Source organism: Rhinatrema bivittatum, chromosome 1 (assembly GCF_901001135.1).
Source record: "Rhinatrema bivittatum chromosome 1, aRhiBiv1.1, whole genome shotgun sequence".
Classification (NCBI taxonomy): Eukaryota; Metazoa; Chordata; class Amphibia; order Gymnophiona; family Rhinatrematidae; genus Rhinatrema; species Rhinatrema bivittatum.
This window is the reverse complement of record NC_042615.1, coordinates 88,849,618-88,871,089: the sequence shown is the minus strand read 5'-3', so window position 1 is coordinate 88,871,089 and position 21,472 is coordinate 88,849,618. Positions and strand designations below refer to the sequence as shown.

Genomic DNA, 21,472 nt, shown 5'->3' with positions numbered 1-21,472 from the left:
CCTGGTATCGCACGTGATAAGGGACTTTTCGCGTGCGAAAGGTCCCTTATCGCGTGCGAGCGGCATGGAAAATGAGGCCCTTAATGCTTGAATTTAGCCAGATAAGCTTGAATTTAGCCAGATAAGTGCCCAATTAGTTGGATAACTTTTGAGTTATCCGGCTAAATGATTTTCAATATGGACCTCCTCATCTTATAGCTATTAATGCAGTTCTAACCAAGTTCAGTGGGTTTGGAAGGGCTTAATTGTAAGTAAAGTACATGAGCTGGAACACCTCCAGAGCAAGGAGATGGCATCAGTAGCCCCAGACCTCTGCCTATGGTAGGGGTAGTAGAAAGGAAGCATAAAGAACGAAGGTGGAGAAACTGAATTAGTGCATTTGACGGCTGCAGTTAAAGGTATGAAATAACTTAGGAACTATAAATTAACTCAGCTCTCTTATTTTCTTTTCTTTTAGAATTTTGTTTTGGTGCAAAAGCCTCATGGAGCAGAGATAACACTGCCTGTGACTTGCTCAGTATAAGAGGGCTACAAACCAGAGTCCAAACTGCCTCTGTCCAGTTGAATTACTGGGGGAAAGAAATATGACTATGGCAAACAGCTTGCTTTGCTTAGCCCTCCTGGCAGTTGTAAATCTTTTCATCATACTGATAGCCGTAGCATCTGCGGAGGAGGTGAATAATAGCACTTTAAATGGTACTGAAGAGGTGGCGGATTCGGTGCCTGTGATCGTGTCGAGAGTGGATCATGTTATTGTGAAAGAGGGGAACAGTGCCTTGTTAGACTGCAGTGTCACAGGCAGTCCTGGTCCACATTACCAGTGGTACAACTCAAATGGCCATTTACTGGAAGAGGAAGATGACAGAGGTAAGTCCTTGGTGTCACCTTCTTATCTTGTAATGTTGACCTTTTGGCTTTTCCCAGTAAAGATTTCTGGCAGTGAATTAATAATTAGGTATACAAAGATAAAAGGTACAATATCAAAAATCCCTAGAGGTACTGTAATGAAAAAATAATAACAAAAAGGGAATAAATGTATTTATTTATTTATTTATTTGTAGTTTATTCAATTTCAACAAATTTTACAAGACAATTCTTGCATTAGAAAATCCAAAAGAGACGTGGAAATATTTGACAAGAAAATTTAGCAATATCATAAATCTTACAAATTTGTCAAATTCAGATTAAGTCCCCTATATAGGAGAGGTCTTACATAGCTTCAAGAAAGCATATTTCTACAATCACAAAAAACATTAAAAGAAAGGTATATCAAGCAAGGATATTAATTTTTAAAAGCCTCTTACGCTGTAATGACAGTTACAGTGGTCATTATTCAACAGGTTGTTTATCTGCAAGAAATAAAGACAGTTGCGCTAGTTGAAAAAATACATAAAAGTCACCTTTATATTTAATGCAGCATTTGCATGGAAACTTTAAGAAAAACATCGCCTCCACTTTCGAGGCTCTGGATTTCAAAATCAAGAATTGTTGGCGTCATTTCTGAGTCTGTTTCGCCACATCAGGGAATACTCTTACTTGAAAATTCAGGAAAGACTCAGACTTATGCCTGAAGAAAAGCTCAGAACCCAATCTCGGTCAGGCTCAAGAAGAAAAGTAGCCACAAGAGTAGCCGGTCAAGCTTCTTCTGTAATTGGTTGTTCCAAAATTGCCGATAAATTGTCCATTTCCAATACAGGATCTTGTTGTGATGATATAGGAAGATCTCTTCTAAAGTTCAGCACATAAAATCCCTTAGAAATAGATGGTAAAGCCTGGTCAGATATCTTCAAAACTTCCAAGAAATACCTTTTAAACATATCCTTTAGTGTAATCAAAGAACTTTTGGGGAAATTTATAAATCTTAACTTTTGATTTCTCACCACGTTTTCCAAATTTTCCATTTTACAGGATAGTTGAGAATTTTCCTTGATAATAGAGGATTGTAAAGCCTATACAGATTCAATTTCAGTTTTATTAGCATCAAAAGGTTTATCAGATTGTATTTCAAATGTTTCCAAAGTTGATAATCTAGTTCCCATATCCATAATCTTAGCTTCTATTGGTTTAAATTGGGAAGAGAACACTTTGCCTAAAACGTCTATGGCTTCCCATATTGATTCTAGTGTTATATGAGAGGCTCTGATCAAAAATAAAAAAATATTGAAACCCGGTACCTCTGATCCAGATTCTAAGGAAGGAGTGCCCCTTGTCTCAGCAGCTATAGTTCTGTCTCCAAGCATAGCTCCGCACTGAAGGCCAATGGTATCGAGAGCCTGGGCCTCTGGGGCTATATGTTGCGTTGAGATGTGGACTCTTGGCCGAGACGAGGTTGGTGCTGCCTATGGAGGTGCCCTATAGGCCCTTGACATCAGTAGGCATCACCTTTACCAGCCCTCGTTCCCTGCATGTTGAGCCCTTTGGTGCCGGGGCCGGCAGGACTTAGGAGCGAGTCTCCTGTGAGCTAGTCTGGAGATGAGAGGCGTAGGCAGGTTAGACGGTCCGGTGGTCAGGGCTGGTGGCGAGAGCAGAATCCTAGGACAGGCCAGAGGTCGAGGCAGGTGGCAATCAGCAGAACGATGAACGGGCAGGCAGCAGGCAAAAGTGGAATCCAAAATGAGCTGAGTTAATACCAGAGAAGCAAACCAAGGTCGGAGGAAGCAGGAACACACGAAGACGGAGCTGGAAGACACGGAGGCAGGCACAAAGACACGGAGACTGGAACTGAAGATACAGAGGCGGGAGCTGAAGACACAGAGGCGGGAGCTGACGACACGGAAGCAGGAACCGAAGAGCAATTAGTGACTCCGGAGAGTGAGACCTGTTGCTGAGGCATCGGTAGGCCAGCAGGGACTGCCTTATATAGGACTAGCGGGGCCCTAGCTTCTGGGTTCCGCAGAAGGTCTTTCCGGCGCGGCTCCTTTAAGGAGGGGGAGGAGCCGTGCATGCGCATCTAGAGTCAGACGCAGTTGTCTGCACGGTGGTGGCGGGGCCAGCCCTTTTGCTGTGCCAAAGAGGAGAGGGCCTTGTGTTGCGACCGTCGCTGCTCGACGTCCTCACTCCACCTTCTTTACCTCTGTGGCGACTCCCTCCGGGTCTGATGGACGGCTGGCTGCCGCGTCGTCTTCATGCCGTCTCCCTCTGGCATCCCCGGACCGGCTCGACGTTGCAGATCCGACATGATGCCTGAAGACCTAGGGCACGCGCACGCTCTGATTGAAGTACCTGCAAGAGCATGAACCTCAGGGGCGACCCCCTGAGATGACGTAATCCGCTTCCAGTATTTAAAGGTCTCTATTTCACTATCTAACTGAGTTAGCAAGGGGATTGCTTCGGCTACACTTCCCAAGCTACTCTGCCTCCTCGGACTTACCAGCGAGGCCTCCTCTGGGGCCTCGCTCTTTTTCTTTACTTTCAGATTACAGATAGGAACCAGTACTCGCTCCTCGAGGGCCCATGTTCCTGGACACTCTGAAGATTCTCTACTGCCTGGAAGTTATCGCTGCTACAAACAATTGTGAGTTACCATCGCTCTCTCAGAGCTTTCCCTGGAACCAGGTACTTGCTCCTCGAGGGCCTAAACCCTTTCCATCTCCTGAGCTTCCTTGAGACCTTATGTAAGTTTTTGCCATCTAGTTCTGTTCATGAACTCTGCCTACTCTGCCTCTCACTTTCTACAGTTTCTCAACAGCTCAGCCATCATGGATCACTGTTCCAGTACCTGAGCGACTACAGCCCTGCCGGGCATATCAGCTCACTACTGCCACCTCTGGTGGTTTCAAAAACCTGTTTAATAAAAGAACTAATGTGTGTCTGTCTCCATACTCAAGCCTAGCCGGTGGTCCCTCTCGGGATATCATCCCGGGGGCGTGGTCATCTGCCACTGGCCCAGGGATCCACCAACAGCTATATCAAATTCATTACAGATTGCTACTTCTTAACAAGACGATATCTGAGACACTACAAGATTGCTGACTCCTCCTTCCTTAGGAGCCAATAATAACAGATTGCTAATTCCGCAGTCTAACTAACAGCAGATTTACATCAGATTGCTAACTCCTCACAGAGAATACTACAGATTGCTAACTCCCTAGCAGAAGTATAACACCTTGAGACCACGGAGCGGCGGGTGGCGGCGACAACCTGGGCCCGCCTGGGGGGTGAGTGTGGTTGGCTGCGGGGCGCTGCAGCCAGCCACCGTAACACTATGGGTGAACCCATCGACTCAAAAGAGGAGAGAGACCACCGAGCCTCCTCTGTCTGCTCTTGCAATTGCAGGATTCCGCTGGGGAATCCAATGCCAGATAAAAGAGTGTCCAAGGAATCAAAGTGAGTGATTCTCTTTCTTGCTCACCTCCCAGCGATTCAGATGCCGTGGTATTGGCCCTCGCCCAACATGGGCATCCATCGGTCCGATTGGAAAGGGGCCAGGAGGGGCTGCTTCAGGTACCCTCTTCCTGACCCGTCACTTTCGAGAGGATCAATGTGGCATTACAGGAAAATGCGGTGAAATGCCCAAGCCAGACTTTACTCCGCCATCTTAGTACGGCTCCTCAAAAGGGAATCATTCTAACAATTTTGTTATAAATATACACAAATATCTAAAGTATTTTATCAAAAACCTTCACCCCTTGCAAAATACAGGACAAAGCATGCAAAGTTTAAAAAAAAACCCTCACATCTCAACACACACATGTCACATGTACACCATACATGGAATCTTCATCTGCACATACAAGTGTTAAGATAACCTAAGACACCTTTCAAAAACAGATATTTACAAAAACTCTTTCTTTATTATACTAAATGTCTAAATATACATTTAGGGGTTGATTTTAAAAGGCGCGCATGTCCACGAACGTACGGTTTCCCAGCATGCACATATGGACATGCCAATTTTATAACATGCGTGCGCGTTGCCGCGCGCATGTTTTAAAATACGATGTCTGCTTGCACATGCCGCTCCTGATTTTATGATCAGCACGGGCATGTGCAGGTGGGTGTCATTCACACATGCAATGGGGGATTTTTAAAAAAATATGCGCGGGGACGCAGATAGGCCTTTCCCAGTTTCCTAACCTTACCCCTATCTTTCCTCCCTCTTCCCCGCTCCTCCCTGACCCCTAAACTATCACTAACTATCCCCCTATTTTTTTCTTTTTTTTTGCGACTTACTACTCCTCCGGAGCAGAAGTAGTCTCCGTACGCCGGCCGGTTGCCAGCGCACGCTTCACCAAGACAGCGTCGAATGGCGCTATCCTGGCCTGCCCCCCCAACCTGCCCAGAACACGTCTATCCGGCCCGCCCCTTTCTTTGGGCCCGGCACTTCGGCGTGTAACGGGGATAACACGTGTAGCCAGGCCTTTGTAAAATGTGCGCAGTGCACGCAAGGCCCAGCCATGCATGTAATCCCCCAATCTTACGCATGCCGGGCTTTTAAAATTTGGGCGATAATTCATAAGCATGTATCTTCATAACCCCAACAGAGGCCCTGTTTTGCTGAAGAACAGCTTCAGGGGATTTTTAAAGGTAAGGAATTACAAAGAATCTTTAACAAAATTAGCACACATTTTTATAATAATGGCATGTCCCAAAGACATTAATTTTGTTATGAAAAGGTGTCCGCTGTTCAGGAAAGTTCTGGCAAACCATTCCGTCTCTTAAAACCTGTTCTCCTTTAGAGGCTCAAAAGAAGTTTATAATTTTCTGGAAAAGAAAACAAAATGCTACTTTGACTATGGCAATTGTTTTTAATGTAATGCCTTTTCAAAGGTGAAACCAACACTTACTGCCGTCAAAATAAGCCAATGATTTCTTTCAGGAAGTGAAACATTTTAACTATTATGGAATAAATCATAAAATCTGGCGTTTAATTCATCTGCATATCAAAATAATTCAAAAACTAAAACTGCACAACTGAAATAGCCTACTTTTTTCATTAAATGATCAAGTAATTTGTGCAAAGAATATACAGTATCATCATATTCAGCTTTATCTAAACAGGTTCATTTTACATATAAAATGCTCTTTGAAGAACATAATATATCAAAAAGTTGGAGTTTTTTTACATAACAGATCTTACTTGCATGACTGGTCATGTTTGGCTATCCTTGCAAGGAACTTAAACAGAGCTGAAACATTTACTTTTCTCAGGAACAATTATCAGCAGACCCACTTCAAACACAAAAAATATTTAAACATAATCAATTACTAAATGATTTTCAAAACCAGAAAACCCCCCAAATCTGACCCTAAAATGGCATAATCCTCAACAATTTATAATAAAAGCTTACTTCACATAGCTTTTAACCAGCGTACTCATGCCTGCATCAACCATCACGCTGGCAGGGAACAAAAGGTGCCATAACTATGCGCAACAAATAAACACGTGAAAAAACGTGAAGGGAGAACCCACATGATGCAACCATACATCATCAAGGACCACTGAGACGTCATCCCATCATAGCTGACAAATGTGCATTCACAAGCCAGACCAATGTGTTTATAAACTCATAATAAGGAAAACCCATTCTAAAGTTAAGAAAACCGTAGAGGTGTTAAAACCTAAAAGTATTACACTTAGGGAAAACTGACAATTTATTCAAGGGATAAGATGTAGAGGGAAAGAGAGGGAGACATCCAAGCCATGATATTGCTTCCCAGTAACTGAAACTCCTGTGCTGTTGTCAGAATTCAGGTTGCTGGCAATCAGAGACTTCAGGGATAGAAGTGGATAAGCATGCCAGTCCAGACAGGGCCAGAAAGTACATATTGGTTGGATAACTGGGCAAAATCTATTTAGGGTAATTGAATTTCTTTAGGATTCAACAAAGGAACACTGTAGTGAGAGGATGGGGGAAATATTTGTAGGAAACCAGTGAAAACCAAAAAGAAAAGTTAGGAGTTCGGCATTTCCACGGTTAGAATACTCTGATCAGATAAAAGTGGTGGAAGTAGTAACCTGCCTCTGTATTGGTTGTAACCCTTCATCATAACTTTGTGCCAAGCTTATATTGAAGCAGTCGCAGTACTTTTCATACCTGAAGAAACGTGCCTGTGAATGCTGCCACTGGGTGATACATATCTAGCCTTTGCATTGGCATGATCTCACTTCGCAGATTTCTCTCAGTCTTTGCCTGCATGATGTAGAGAGTGGTGTGAGAAGGTGTGCGGCCAGAAAAATGTACAGGTCCTTATCTTGTGCCATTTTAGCGTGAGGGAAGAGCGGACTGCAGGAGAGAAATCTTGGCTGATCCAGAACTTCCCTTTTTCCTTACAGGGTCATTTATCAATCATGTTAGGGTGTTATTGTGTGCGCTAATGCCTGTGATAATGCCAAAACGCATGCGATAAATACTGCAATCTCACGCATATGCAAATTTTAAAATATAATCAAAAGGGAGGAATTTGAGCAGAGTTTATGAAACCAAGGCATGTTTAGTGCTGCATGTGATAGTGTAATGCTAAATATTGTAAATCTGTTTTGGTGGTTGGAGGGGGAGGAAAATGGGATGAGGGAGAGAGCCTCTAGTAACACACACATATTAGCCATCTTTTTATACCACTGTAAGAGGCGGGTAACTAGTAACTCAGGGTGAGGTTTTGGTGGGGCTAGGTTTTGGGGGACAGTTTTACATTCACAATCAGAGGTACGAACAGCGTAGTAGACATCAGTGAGATTTTATGTGATTTGGAGTGATGAAAGGTATAAAAGATGAGATTTGTACAATGTACTCTCCACCTAGCTAATGTACTCTCTACCTAGCTGCTATCAAGCTAGGTGGAGAGTACAATGTACAAATCTCATCTTTGTGTTTGTTCTGCTAGGACCTTTTACCAAAAAATTCTCTACTTCCCCTGTGATTCTTGTTTGAAAAAGAGACATGTGGCAGAGGGGGCCAAAACTTCAGGGACCTGGAGCACATGTGCTCATGTCTCCCTCATGATGGCTGCCAGCCTGCTGTGGCAGCTTCTCTCCATCTCCCTCTTCTGGTTCCCAGCATATTACCAGCCAGCCCCCAAATTGGAAACTGGTAGAAGAGCTGGTGATTGGGATAAAAGCTTAGCCATAGAAGACATGGACTGGAAGGTGTGTGAGTGGAACAGGACGGTGAGAGCTGAATAGGGGGAGATGGGCTGGGGGAAGAAAGTGGAGGGCTGCCGAGAGAAAAGAAATTGAGGACTGGAGAGAGTTAGAGGGTGAGTGGAGAGCTAGGAAGAGGCCATGAGTGAGAGACAAGGAGGTAGAAGAGCAAGAAAGCAGAACATTAAAAAAAAATTGTGCGGAGAGCTGGAGAAGAAGGATTAAAAGTTGATGGTGGAGGAGAGAGATGAATGGAGAAAGGTCAAGGGAGATATATATAGAAGAAATATAACATGGAAAGGTAACCAGGAAAAGGAATCATGAGAAGATCAGTAACATGAAACCAGAGAACTGAATTTGCAGAGGATGAGGGCAAATTGTTGTTTCTTAACTTTTTTTGAATGTAGTTGTTGAAATAGGTGTAAAATATTTAATTTGCACATACAGTACAAACCCATTTTTTTTTCATTGTGTAATAAATAAGATATATTTTTTCAGGCAGCGGGGCTTCTCCCTTCCCTTTTATCTCCTCTGTCTCCCTCAAGAAAACAATTCAAACTTAGAAGAGCACAAAAACGTCCTGGGGCAGGAGGGAAGGTAGGTGAAGAGGAGCTAGATAGAGGAGGGAGGGAACGATTGAGAGATCAGATGGAGGAGGGAGAATTTGATGGTAAATGGAGTGAAAAGAGGAAAGAGAGCGAAAGATTGCTAGAGAGATGGGTGTGGATGGGAGGACTAGGTAAGGCCTTCTGAAAGCTTTCCTGCTTAATGACTGAATTACAAGCAAAGCTATGACAGTGGCTAGAATACATCCTCTTCTCCTCTCCTGGGAAATGTTTTCAGAAATCGCTTACACACCCAGCCTACAAGAATGTCCCCCCAGGCTTTTTTAAAGCCCTTCTTTCAGCAGAGGAAATCGAACGCCAAGGGTTCATATTTTGAAACAGGTGAAAGATTGATGTGACAAGGTTTGTCTTGTTTGCAAATATTTTATTATGCTGTACTGGTGTATATTTAGTTACGCTTTGTATTTTATTTGCTTATTCACTTGGGTGGGAGTGATTTTCTTTTCAGTGTTCGATACAGCCTACTACTTCCCTACTGAGAGTAGAGGGTGGTAAGTTTGTATTAGGGATGTTTTATTCTTTACTCTGTAGGTTATATTATGCTGTTCTGCTGTATTTAATGCTACTAAGATGTAAACCACTTTAGATTCCCTGTTAGGGGGAAAAGCATTCTATAAGAATGAAATAGAATAATGGAGGGAGGAGTGGGAAAATACTAGAAAACCCAAAGAGAGGGCACCCCTGCTTTCTTTCACACTTAAATCTCTGCCTGCAGGTGCGAATGAATGACCCTTCCAGTGTACTCAGTCCGCATAGCCACTTGCTGTTTGTCACCTCTCTTTTATTACAGATCCCACTCGGTCGTCTATGATTCAATATCACATTTTGTTTTTTATAGTAGTCGGTGGTCTCCAGTCCTCTTCATTTCAGGATTCTTTTTGTGTGTCACATAGGTCATTTAAATCATGAATGCAATTTTTTTTTTTTTGCCTTTTGAGCTAGAATGGGCTTAAAAGATTAAGATGTTTTCACATTTTTTTTAGAAGGGGATGTATTGCATGAGTTTGTTTTTTTTTTTAATAAGTATAGCCCATGGTTTCCGCGAAGCCACAGCAGCTGCCACAAAATTTGGCCTTCTGCAGACCTTGACCCTCTCCACAGCATTGCAGGAAACCAGCAGACCCCCGCCAGATTCAGCTGCCAGGTAGTGTGGGCGACCAGGAACCACACACTACCTTTTCCCCTGTTTCATCACCCTGAGATCCCCTTTTCTCCACTGCTTCCACTGACCAGCAGGAGGTGGAAAACAGTCTTTAAAGCCCCCTTCGGCGTCCCTTGCTGGCTGGGGCAAAACTGGTGATGTGAGCTGTACTGGGATGCTCAAGAAACCTGCAGGGCACTGCGCGGGTCAAACCACGTGACTGGCCCTGGCTGGCAGAGGCGGTTGTTGTGGTATAAAGCACTGCTTCCTCCTCCTGCCATCAACGGGATGAGTGGGAGGACTAAGGGTTGATTGCAAGAGGAGGGATAGAGGATTAGGTTGGGGAGCAGCAGAGAAGAGGGCAGAAGAGGAGAGAGGTAGGAGTAGGTTGACAGGGTGAGGCTGGGGGGAGAGACAAGGGAAAAGCCAAGGCTGGAAGCTGGGATACCAAGGAATAAGAGATTGCAGAGAGGAAAAACAGCAGGAGGAGTCAAATGGGGCAGAAGGATGGAGAGTTTCTGGGAAGAAGAGAGAAAAGAACAGTGGAAATGGTGGAGGTAGGCAAGAGAAGAGGATTCTTTAGGAGGGAAAAAGACAGGCGGTGTTGATAGAAAAGTGTGATAGAGAAGGAGACAAGGAGGAGAAAGAAAAAGAATGTAAAGTGAAAAAAATAGGTAGAAACTGAAATTGAGATGATAAAGAAAAACAAAAACAGAAAGGAAAGGGTGTTGGACACTCAGAATGCCCTCCTGGGTGGGTGGAGGCTGTTAGAACAATAATTAAGTTTAAGAAGCAATGGGATACGTTCTTTAGTTGCTAAACGTGGAGACAGCATGATCTAGCAACATGTGTTTAAAGCATTCATTCCTGTCAAGGTATGAGCAAAACAACCCATTTGGAGAAACTCCCATAATGGCAGCTATTTAGAACAGCATAAAAAAGGACAAGCAATGAAAAACAACAAGGACAAGAGTGAAAAGTAAGGAAAAAGTAGAATCTACATCAAACAACAGACTCCTAAACATTTAACAAGGGAAATACCCTCAGTACCTAAATGTAATCCACTTTGAAGTTCCTGAAATCGGAATATAAATCAAATAAAATATGTTCCTAAAAACCCTAACCCCCAAGTTGGTAATAGGATGGGAGTAAAAAAATAGGTTAATCAAAACATACCAAAAACAGTTGTTAAGAAGCTCTTGAAGTAAAGTCTAAAGCAATATTAATGATTCTGAAAAGAATCAAACAAGATTACTTAGCTATAATATGTTTGAAACATTAGCAGTGGGTAAGCAAGAATACTTAACTGTGCTGCAGGGAAGCACGTGTCATGTTAGGCTGGAAATCTCAAAATGGCGGCCGCTTGCAAAAAGACAGCTGTGTTCATAGATGGTGTCTCCTGCTATAACTCAGAATAGGGGTTCAAAGAAGTTGTTAAAGCTCTCCTTCATGGACCACGTTTCACTGAGAAGGCTTCTCAACGGAAGCTCAAGGAAATAAAATGAAGGAAAGCCTTCAGTGTATGGTCACGCTGAAAACAGAAGCATTGTCACACTGCTTTACCGAAAACTGGAACAGAGACAAAATACTTTTTTGGAAATATTCTTAAATTAGTCTTCCATTGAAACCAAAAAATATAATTGTATAGAGGACAGAATATAAGGGAGACTACAGTCAGATATAACTAACCAATATGCGGGCATATCTAAATTTAAAACCCGACGGTCCATAATGTGAACAAAGAGACAAGTTAACTAAGGAGGTATAAAAGACATCAGAAGATAACATCCCATCCATCAAAAGAAGACCCACATGAATCACTTGTGTTTCATATAACCAATAACATAAGCCCTACTGGGAACCATAGAAAAGAGTTTGCAGCAAAGCTTCACAAGTCGGCAGAATAGGAATAAATGTTTCAAAGAAAAGCCTGACATTCAGCCTCTCAACTGAGACCATCAGGATGTTTTGTATGCCAACTATACATCCAACACTGTTCCTGGCAAGTTAGTATTCAGGAAATGTTACCACATCAAAGGAATAGTACATCCACCACTGTGAACTTAATTCCTCCAGTGAATGGCCAATCTGCGTCCAGTGAGGTGCATCGGAATTAGCATTGTGGCTACAGCTCAAATGTTCACTATTCATAGCCTGATCTTGTGTTTCATGTGTACAGATAAAACAGGTCACTTTATTTCAAGAGCTTTTTATCAAGTTCTTTTGGTATGTTATAGTTAGACCAATTTTTACTCCAATCCTATTACCACCCCGGGATTTGGATTTTCTGTGAACATACCTTTTTTCACTTGTTAAATGTTTAAGAATCAATCTTTAAGAAGGACTTTCAGTTATTTGATGTAAATTCTAGATTTTAACCATTGGACATTTCTTTAGCTATTTAGATCATACTGTGATGGGCAAATCAAATTGCCATCTGATCTGTCTGGCAGGCTGCAAAGTTCTGTAATGTAGGTGCTCAAGTAAGCCTGGTATATTTGGCAGGCTACAGAAGGGATTTAAGAGGGCGAATGTTTGGACAACAGACACACCAGTATTTCTGGCTGTTTATATTATTATGGAACCTTGTCATTGGGCATGGGGATCTTGTATGCTCTTCTATCCAAGGTGGGAGGAAAACTAACGATTGTCCTGGATAAGAAGAAATCTTGCAGGTGGTCGCCCTGTGACTGCAATGCATCCTCACCTGTGTGGACAGAATAAATGGGCAGACTGGATGATCTTTTTCTGTCACCATTTATTATATTAACTTTGTAAGAACAAAATAAATGTTCAGGCAAATAAGAGAGGTCAGAAAACCACTTTATTTTTATTATGCAAAATAGCTTTCCATATTTAAATAACTGGAAATAAAAATTAAAAAAATGCAGTAATATAAAAATGAAAGTATTATTAGCTTACACTTCAGCAAAAATCAAGAAGCTGAGATGTGTTCCCAAAGATGTAATCGCTGATTCTTCGTGTGGTTTTAGCCTTTGGTTATAGAAAGCTGTCGATTGCCGTGGAGTTGAGTCGGCTCTTTGTAATTCTGGGTCTTAAGCAACGAAACACTTTTCCCATAGGTACAAAGTGGGCTAAACCTTAATGCCTTAGTGCACTTTTATGAAAGCACTCAGCTCTACAGAAAACCACTCATACACACACCTAGCCCTGTTGTAATAGCATTAACAAAGTCCAGTCTAGGCTGGCTTCCTGATCTCCAAAATGAAATGCTTATCATTGTGGACTCAGGTGTTTCTAGAATCTAAATTTCAGGGTGAAGCTTTTTGTAGCTCAGATTTTAAGCACTGTTTCATGGTTGTTGGTTGTTGTTGTTGTTGTTGATTTTAAAGAGACAACACTGAGTCTGCTTTAACAGAAAAATGACAAAAATATAGATTTTAACTCGATAGCTGCTACATTCAGCATTGGTACCCGTATTTGCTCCAGTTGCCCTAAAGTCTTTTCTCTGTTAAATTATTGTAAACAATTTAAGTGTTCTGGTGTAACCCACAATAATAGTGGCTTTGCCTCTGTTTACTGTTTCTAGAGCATTATGGGATGATAAAATCGTTTTTATTTTCTCTTTCTTTAATGTATGTTTAGGAACATAAGAATTACCATAGTATGTCAGACCATGGTCTATCAAGACAGTCCAGGTCACAAGTACCTGGCAGATCCCAAAAACCAGATCTATTTCTTGTTACTCACTCCTAGGGATAGCGATGACTTTCCCTAATCTGTTTGGTTAATAATGTTCTATGGACTTTTCCTCTACAAAATTGTCCAAACCTCTTTTAAACCCCATACTGCTAATCACCTTCATTACGTCCTCTGGCAACAGATTCCACGGTTTGATTGTCACTGAATGAAAAAGTACTTGCTACAAGTTGTTTTGAATCTGCTAGTTGTTAGTTTTATGGCATGGCCCCCTATTTTAGTATTATTTGAGAAGGTAAATAACCATCCTTTATTTACCCAGTCCTCTCCACTCATGATTTTATAAACTTCTATCATTCCCCTCTCTGCCATCTGTTTTTTTCCAGTCTGAAAAGTCCTGGCCTTTGTAGCCTCTCATCCCAGGAGAGCCGTTCCATCTCCTTCATCCTTTTTGTCGCCTTCCTCTGCACCTTTTCTAGGTCCGTTAAATCTTTCTTGAGATGGGAACAAGCAGAACTTCACATAGAGCTCAAGGTGCAGTCATACCATGGATTGATGCAGAAGCATTATGATATTTTCCGCTGCATTCTCCATTCCTTTTCGGACCATTCTTCACACTCTGTTGAGCCTTGAGTGTTCAGAGCTGCATTAATAGCCTAAGAACTGACTGCATGCAAAGCACTGTGCCCTAACAACTTCTTAGAGGAAACTAGTAAAAGCTGACAAAAGTGATTATCCAGCCCATAACAAGTCAGAGCCATAATCTTAAAACAGATGTATTAGCAAAGCATTTTTAGCTAGTTTGTCTGTTGTTAAGCAAACTCAATAAGATCCTTTTTCCAAAGACAAGAGTACGTTGAGAGTTTTCTAAGCTCCACCTGGAGGACCTTCAGAACTACTTATTCGCGGGGCGCAGAATTTATGCAGAATTCCCCTCTTGCGCAGAATTTTAAGCTGCCTGGTTAGGCCACGAGTGGAGCCCATCCCATTTACAGCTGAAGATGAGGGAGGCACTGGTGGGCCACGAACGGAGCTCATCCTGCTCGTGGCCAAAGTTGAGGAAGGCCCTGGTAGGCCGCAAAAGGAGATGATCCCCTCGCGGCCAAATTGGAAAGAGGCCTGGTGGGTCACAAGCAGAGCACATCCCGCTTGCAGCTGAAGACAAGGGAGGCGCCAGTGGACCGCGAGCAGGTCGCGGCCGAGGAGTAGCATCAACGTGGCCTGTGAGTGTTAGAGTGTGTGTGCACAGAATGATAGGCACAGGTGTGTGTGTGAGTGAGATTTGGAGCCTTTGTGTCTGAGTGAGTGTCTGTGTGAGCAAGGGATTTTGTGAGAGTGTGTGTTTGTGTGAGAGGGAGCCCATGTGAAAGGATGTGTGTGAGTGAGAGAGAGAGCCTATGTGCAAGGGTATATCAGTATGCAAGAGACTGAAGGAGCTTAGGTGAATGCATGTTTGCCAGAGAGAAATGGAGCCTATGTAAGGGAGGAGCGGTATGTACAATAGAGAAAGGGAGTCTTTGTGAGGGTGTGTGTATGTACAAGAGAGAGGGAGCCTGTGTGAGGGGGTGTGTGTGTGAGAGAGAGGATAGAGGGAGCCTGTGTGAGGGTGTGTGTACACAAGAGAGAGAGCCGATATGAAGGGGTGTGTGTATGTGAGAGAGGGACAGAAAGAACCTGTTTGAGAGCGAGAGTGTGTGTGTGTGTATGAGTATGTGTGTGAAAGAGGTAGGGCACCTGTGTGAGGGTGTGTGTGAGAGAGTGTGACAGAGGGAACATGTGTGAAAGACTGAATGAGAGAGTGGCCAAATTCTAGGAGTGGAGGGTGGAGATAATGGAAGGAGTTGAGCCTGGAGGGGTAGGAGAGAGATATTTATGTCAATATCTATTGTTTATAGTTTTGTTCTTATATGTATATAGTGATTATGCTGCATCTATTTATTGACTACATGGACTCTGCCCAGTATAGTCAGCTCTATACCCTTCCAAGTTTTAGCCTCCTTTTTATCAGTTACATGTAAGGGCCCCGCCCAAAAGTTACGCTGTTTTAAAATGTTATATGTAAGGGTTTCCGCCCATCTGTTACTGTTTAATTGTAAACCGATGCGATGTGTGAACGGTCATCGGTATAAAAGAGACTTTAAATAAATAAATAAATAAATAAATATTGGAGAGCGGAGAAGATAGAGCCTCAGCGGGCAGAGCGAAAGGGGTCTGGACAGGGCAGAAAAGGGTGGAAGGGACACACCTACAGTATACTTCTAGGGAAATTCTGCTCAAAATATTTTAAACTCTGCATCTTTGAATAATAATTTTTCTGTATACATTTTAAGAAGTTAAAGACTCGGATGTATATTGTGTTATTTTAACAAATATAAAGTTTGCAAAATGTTATAATTTTGTATGTAGAATTTTAAAATTTTGTGTGTAGAATTCCCCCAGGATTATATTATGAATTTAGGGTTTTTTTTATTTATTTATTTATTTATTTATTTATTTATTTATTTAGAGGTTTTAGACACCGTCGTTCCATGTGAAAATCACTAGATCACCATGGTTCATAGTGTTTGAAAATCACTAATTATCTACCACGTATCACTAATTATTGATTAAGCAATATCATTACAGCAGAATCATTCACAATTATTAGTGAATAGACATAGGGGAACAACATGTATGGATTGTTCATAGAGGGCTGGTACTCGGGTTAGGAATGAAGGGGATGGTAAAAACTTTGCAAATTATCAGATTAATAGTTTTCTTGGGGGTCATTTTGAAGGGGGTTGTTATTTATATAAAATAGGTTTGAGACATCAGGCAGACTGTTTTGTTAAGAGATTATATAATCAAACAGGTATTTTATATTATTATTGTTTGAATTTCTTTTTGTCGGTGGTAGTTTAGTTCTTCCGGCATAGAGTTTCATAGTTCAGGACCTGCTAAAGATAGCGCTCTTTCTCTTGTTTGTGACAAGTGGGAGATTTATAATGTTGGGATAGAGAGGAGGTTATGGGGCTTTTAAGATTGAGGGCTGTTCTTTGATTGTTAGTCTGATTTGTGTATCTCCCTAGGCTTTTGGAATGGCCAATTAATACATTTATTTATATGTATTATTATATGTATTTATTATATGTAATAACCTTTCCTTTCTCTTCCTTCTCAGCCACGTTCTTATCACCCTGTTATATGTAACTGCCTTTTCAACACCATTGTTATAGTTATGTTTACTATGCACCCCTGTTTTATGTGAACCAGCACGATGTGACTGCTGTCTCGAATGCCGGTATATAAAAATCTGAAATAAATAAATAAAAATGTAATTAATCTTGGCCCTGCTACAATATCCTTTGTCAGAATCCCATGGGGACATCACGCTTACACATGCAAAGCAAGCATGTATGTGGCATGACATCTGAGAAGAGGACTCAGAGAGGAGATTTTTTCCCAGATGTATTTTTTTCTAAGCACAACTATCTCCCCTGCCCCCATCCCATCCTCACTACTTCCTTACAAAGACACCAAATCTGCAGGTCATTAGGCTGTGACTCTGGATTTTGCTTTTTTGAAACTCATGTGCCTGCACTTTTGTAAGGAGCTCTAGGATTTGAACCAGAAGCTTTGAGATTGAAGGCAGGAAACAAGCAATATAGCCAGAAGAATACAAGGAAAGTGGAAACTCTGAGATATAGATACAGATATAGGTTTCTCCATTGATCTATCTAAACATATATATATAGTACGCCTGGGGAATTCTACGCAAAAAAAACTTAAAATTCTGTATAATTCTGCAAACTTTATGTTAGCTTCGTGGACCCTTGATGCCGGCTGGGGGCGGATGGTGATGCTCTGTGGGAAGGCCCACAGTGGACGTCGAAGCCGGGAGGCAGCACAGGAGAGAGGACTCGAAGAATCTTCACCACTGGAAGCCCGCGGTCCCCCCTGGAGGAGCCCGTGAAGACCCGAGCCACTGGGACTTAAGCGAGACCTCCTGGAGGGTGCGCACGGGTACCTGTGGAACGCTGCAAAGTCGGAAGCCGAAGACAGAAGCCAAAGGAACGGGAGCTGGATCAGAAGTCGGTGGACGAGCCAAGATCAGAAGCCAGGAGTCAGAAGTCAAGTCAGAAGCCGGGGAACAGAAGTCAGGAACAGCAACTAGAACCTCCGTAGAGTGAACCTCGTTGCAAGGCAGGGAAGAGATCCAGATGCAGGTATATATACCCTGTGAGCGTCTGACGTGATCTCGGGGCAGGGCTGAGTTTTCCCACGCTGGCCCCTTTAAAGAGCTGAGCCCCTGCGCGCGTGCCTAGGGGGGCGGGGCCAGCCGCGGAGCATCGACAATGTCTCCTTCGAGGAGGGAGCACCGAAGTCAGCGTCGTGCAGGCCCGAGGGATCCGCATGGCCCGGGGACCGTAACACTTTATATTGGTTAAAATAACACATTTATATGACAGTCTTTAAGTAATTACATTTTAAATTAATACAGAAAAAGTTATTACTTAGAGATGCAGAATTTTAAATATTTTGAGCAGAATTTCCCTAGAAATTCACTGTAAGAGTGTCCCTTCCACTCACTCTGCCTACTCCCCTGGCCACGTTGCCCTCTCAGACCCCACTCCTCCAACTGCCAGTATCTCTCCCCTCCACCTCTAGCTCAACCCCTTCCACTCTATTCCAGTCCCAGAGTTTGACCCCCATTCTCAGTACTGCCCCTCAGACGGCTCCCTCTATCCCTCCCTCGCTCACACACATGCTCCCTCTCTCTAGTACACATTCACACACCTTCATACAGGTTCCCTTACTCTCTCGCACACATGCACACCCTCATACAGGTCCCTCTGTCTTGCATACACACCCACACCAAGCTCCCTTTGTCTCTCACACATACATCCTCACACAGACTACCTATGTCTCCTCTCTCACACACAGGATCTGTCTCACACATACACAATCCCTTCACACAGGCTAGCACCCTCACATACACACGATCCCTTTTTCATACACACCAGCTCCCAATCTCTCACACACATACACATTCCTTCACATCTCTTCATATAGGCTCCCTCACCTCCCATGCTCTCTCTCACACCCTCCTTCTCTCACCCCCTGCTCTCTCTCACCCTCCCTCCCCTTCCCTCTCTCACCCTCCCTTCCCCTCTCTCACGCCCCTCTCCCTGCTCTCTCACCCCATCCTCTCTTACACCCCCTCCCCTTTCTGACACCCTTATTTCGTGTGAGCGTTTGGATGCTGGTGTGTGTGAAAAGGGATTGTGTCTATATAAGGCTGCTTATTTGTTTATGAGAGAAGGAGGGTGTGTGTATGTGTAAGAAAGAGAGGCCTGTGTGAAGGGATGTGTATGTGAGAGAGAAGGAGACTATGTTGTGGGTTTGAGCGAGAGAGGGAACCAGTGTGCAGAGGTATGTGAGAGAGAGACATAGGTAGCCTGTGAGAGGGTGTATGCATGAGAAAAGAAAGGGAGCCTGTGTGGGTGTGGGTGCAAGAGAAAGAGGGAGCCTGAATGAGGATGTGTGTGTGTGCGAGAGAAAGAGAGCCTGTATGAGGGGGGTGTGTATGTGCACTAGAAATAGGGAGCCTGTGTGTTTGTGTGTGTGTGTGTGAGTATGTAAAAGAGAGAGAGAGGGACAGAGGGAGCCTGTGTGAGGGGCAGTACTGAGATAGGGGTCAAACTTTGGGAGTGGCAATAGAGTGGACGGAATTGAGCTAGAAGGGAGAGATAGTGCCAAGTGGAGGAGTTGGGGCCTGAGAGGACAAAGTGAAAGGAGGACTGGGCCAGGGAGGTAGGGGAGAGGGTAGAAGAGGACACTCTTATAGTGAACGTCTAGGGAAATTCTGCAAAATATTTAAAAACTCTGCATCTTTAAATAATAATTTTTTTCTGTATTACATTTTAAATTAATTAGACTCTCATGTATATTGTGTTATTTTTGTCCAATATAAAGTATGCAGAATTTCCCCCAGGAGTAAAAGGCAGGGAATAAAGATGAAGGGAGTGTGAGGCTCTGGGGGAGAGGAATATAGAAGTGAAAGGCCTGTGGTGGAAAGATATGAGGGGAAGAGGCTGAGGGGTAAAGATGAAGGAAGGAGATGGGCTGCAGAGAGTAGAGAAGGATGAGAACAAGGGAGGGAAAAGTGGCTGGGGGAGAGAGAGATGGAATAGTGGAGGGAGGGGGAGGACATTAAAAAAATTTTTAACACAAAAAAAGAAAGATTTGAGGAGTTCCAAGTTTGAAAAGGCTAGTAAATTAGGTAAACAGACAAGCTGATAATATTGCTACTTGAAAAGGAAAATGGAGATCCTAGAGATATTTATTTCGTCAGTGGAATAACAGGTATTATGAGTGTCTGAGAGGCTAGTGTAAATGAATACATTTCCTTATTGCTACTGCTGTTTCAATTACCTCTTTAGAAACGTTCCTCGGAGAGTTGCGCTAAGGTTCTGTGAACTAGCATTTCTAATTTACAGCTTAATGGCGGCTTCTGAAATTCTCTTTCATAGCTTAATTGCGCTTTACCTGACTCCTAACTTCCGTCCTAACAAAAAACAGCTGAAAGGAATTATTCTCTTTTATTTTATTAAAATGCATCACTTAGACTGGCGTTTCCCTTCCATTTTTGCAAATTCTAATGGTAGCGTTTTCATTTGTTCCTAGCTCTCTTAGAGTCTTCCATTGCACCGCCGCCGTTAAGCCTCATCAGCCTCACCTTTTTTAAAGATGTGCCCCCAAGCCAGAGACATGAAAAAGGTTGCTAGGTGAAGGTGCTGCTTCGCAGGCCTACAGCACAGTAATAAACCCCATAAACTCTCGAGGGGGGGGGTGAGAAATTAACTTTTCAGCCAAGTTATTCTCTCCAATTCCTGGGATTGACATAGGTCACTGGACCGCAGGCACCCTCCATTGTGGTTCTCCTGTCCGCTGTAAATAGGATCAGGGGCTTAGTGGATGGTTAGGAGGACAGCCAGATGTAGGGTGAGGAGGAAGGGAAAACCCCAAGCACATCTTGTCACTGATTTTGCAGTGGAGGGAGGAAGAGGTTGCACAGGTTATACTCCCCTCCTGAGGATGCGCAGGACCATAATCAGCATGCCAGCTGAGCTCATCTTTTTAGTTTGGCCTGGCTGAAATTATTACTGGTCATTGCACAGCGCTGCAAAGCATGTGCAATGCAATTTCGCACACATGTAAGTTAGAGAGTCGTGAAGGCCTAGTCAGGAAATGTATTAAGTCCAATAAAAAAAGTACCACCATTATTTTACCGGATAATTTCCTTTTCCTTACACCAGACAGATGACTTCAGGTCCAGTGGGTTATGCACCTTTACCAGCAGATGGAGATGGAGCAAAACTGATGTCTCAGTATATATACTCCTGCAGTAACATCAGCCTGCCAGTATCTCTTCAAAAGCCAACTGTGGGCAGACTAGCAAAACTTGATTAATAACAGATAACCATTTCAGTACTCAGCCAACAAGAAACAGTGAGCTCAGATTAAAAATGCATTAAAACTAGCCTAGGGACTGCAGTTCCACTTACCAGTAACCCCATGGAACACGTAGCCACACAGGAGGACCATAACACAATCATTTGGCAGCCAAGGACAGGAAGCTGAATTCATCTGTCTGGTCTAAGGAAAAGGAAATAAACAGATAAATAGTAATTTCTCATTCTTAGTGCCCAGACCAGATGAAATCTAGACCAGTGGGATGTACCCAAGCTACTCCCACACAGGGCGGGAGGCTGCCCGTGGTCCTCTCAAAACCGCACGTGCAAAAGTTGGGTCCTCTTGGGCCTGTACTTTCAGGTGATAATACCTGGAAAAGGTTTGTAAGGAGGACCACGTCAGAGCTCGGCAAATGTCGACAAGAGGCAACAAACTAACTTCTGCCCGTGATACTGCCTGAGCTCAAGTGGAATGAGCCCTAACCTGACTAGGCTTTTCAGCATCCACATA

General features: G+C 43.1%; 1 protein-coding gene across 4 annotated transcripts in view; it reads left to right on the top strand.

The window, feature by feature from the left end:
- The window catches only part of MFAP3L (microfibril associated protein 3 like), a 135,587-nt gene that overhangs the window by 57,716 nt on the left and 56,399 nt on the right, over positions 1-21,472 (top strand). For all 4 annotated transcript variants that reach the window (XM_029574839.1, XM_029574664.1, XM_029574753.1 and 1 more), the window contains one exon: positions 458-867. In XM_029574839.1, the coding sequence (XP_029430699.1) occupies positions 585-867 (283 nt within the window). In that variant the 5' untranslated portion in view covers positions 458-584. The remainder of the gene's footprint in view (positions 1-457; positions 868-21,472) is intronic.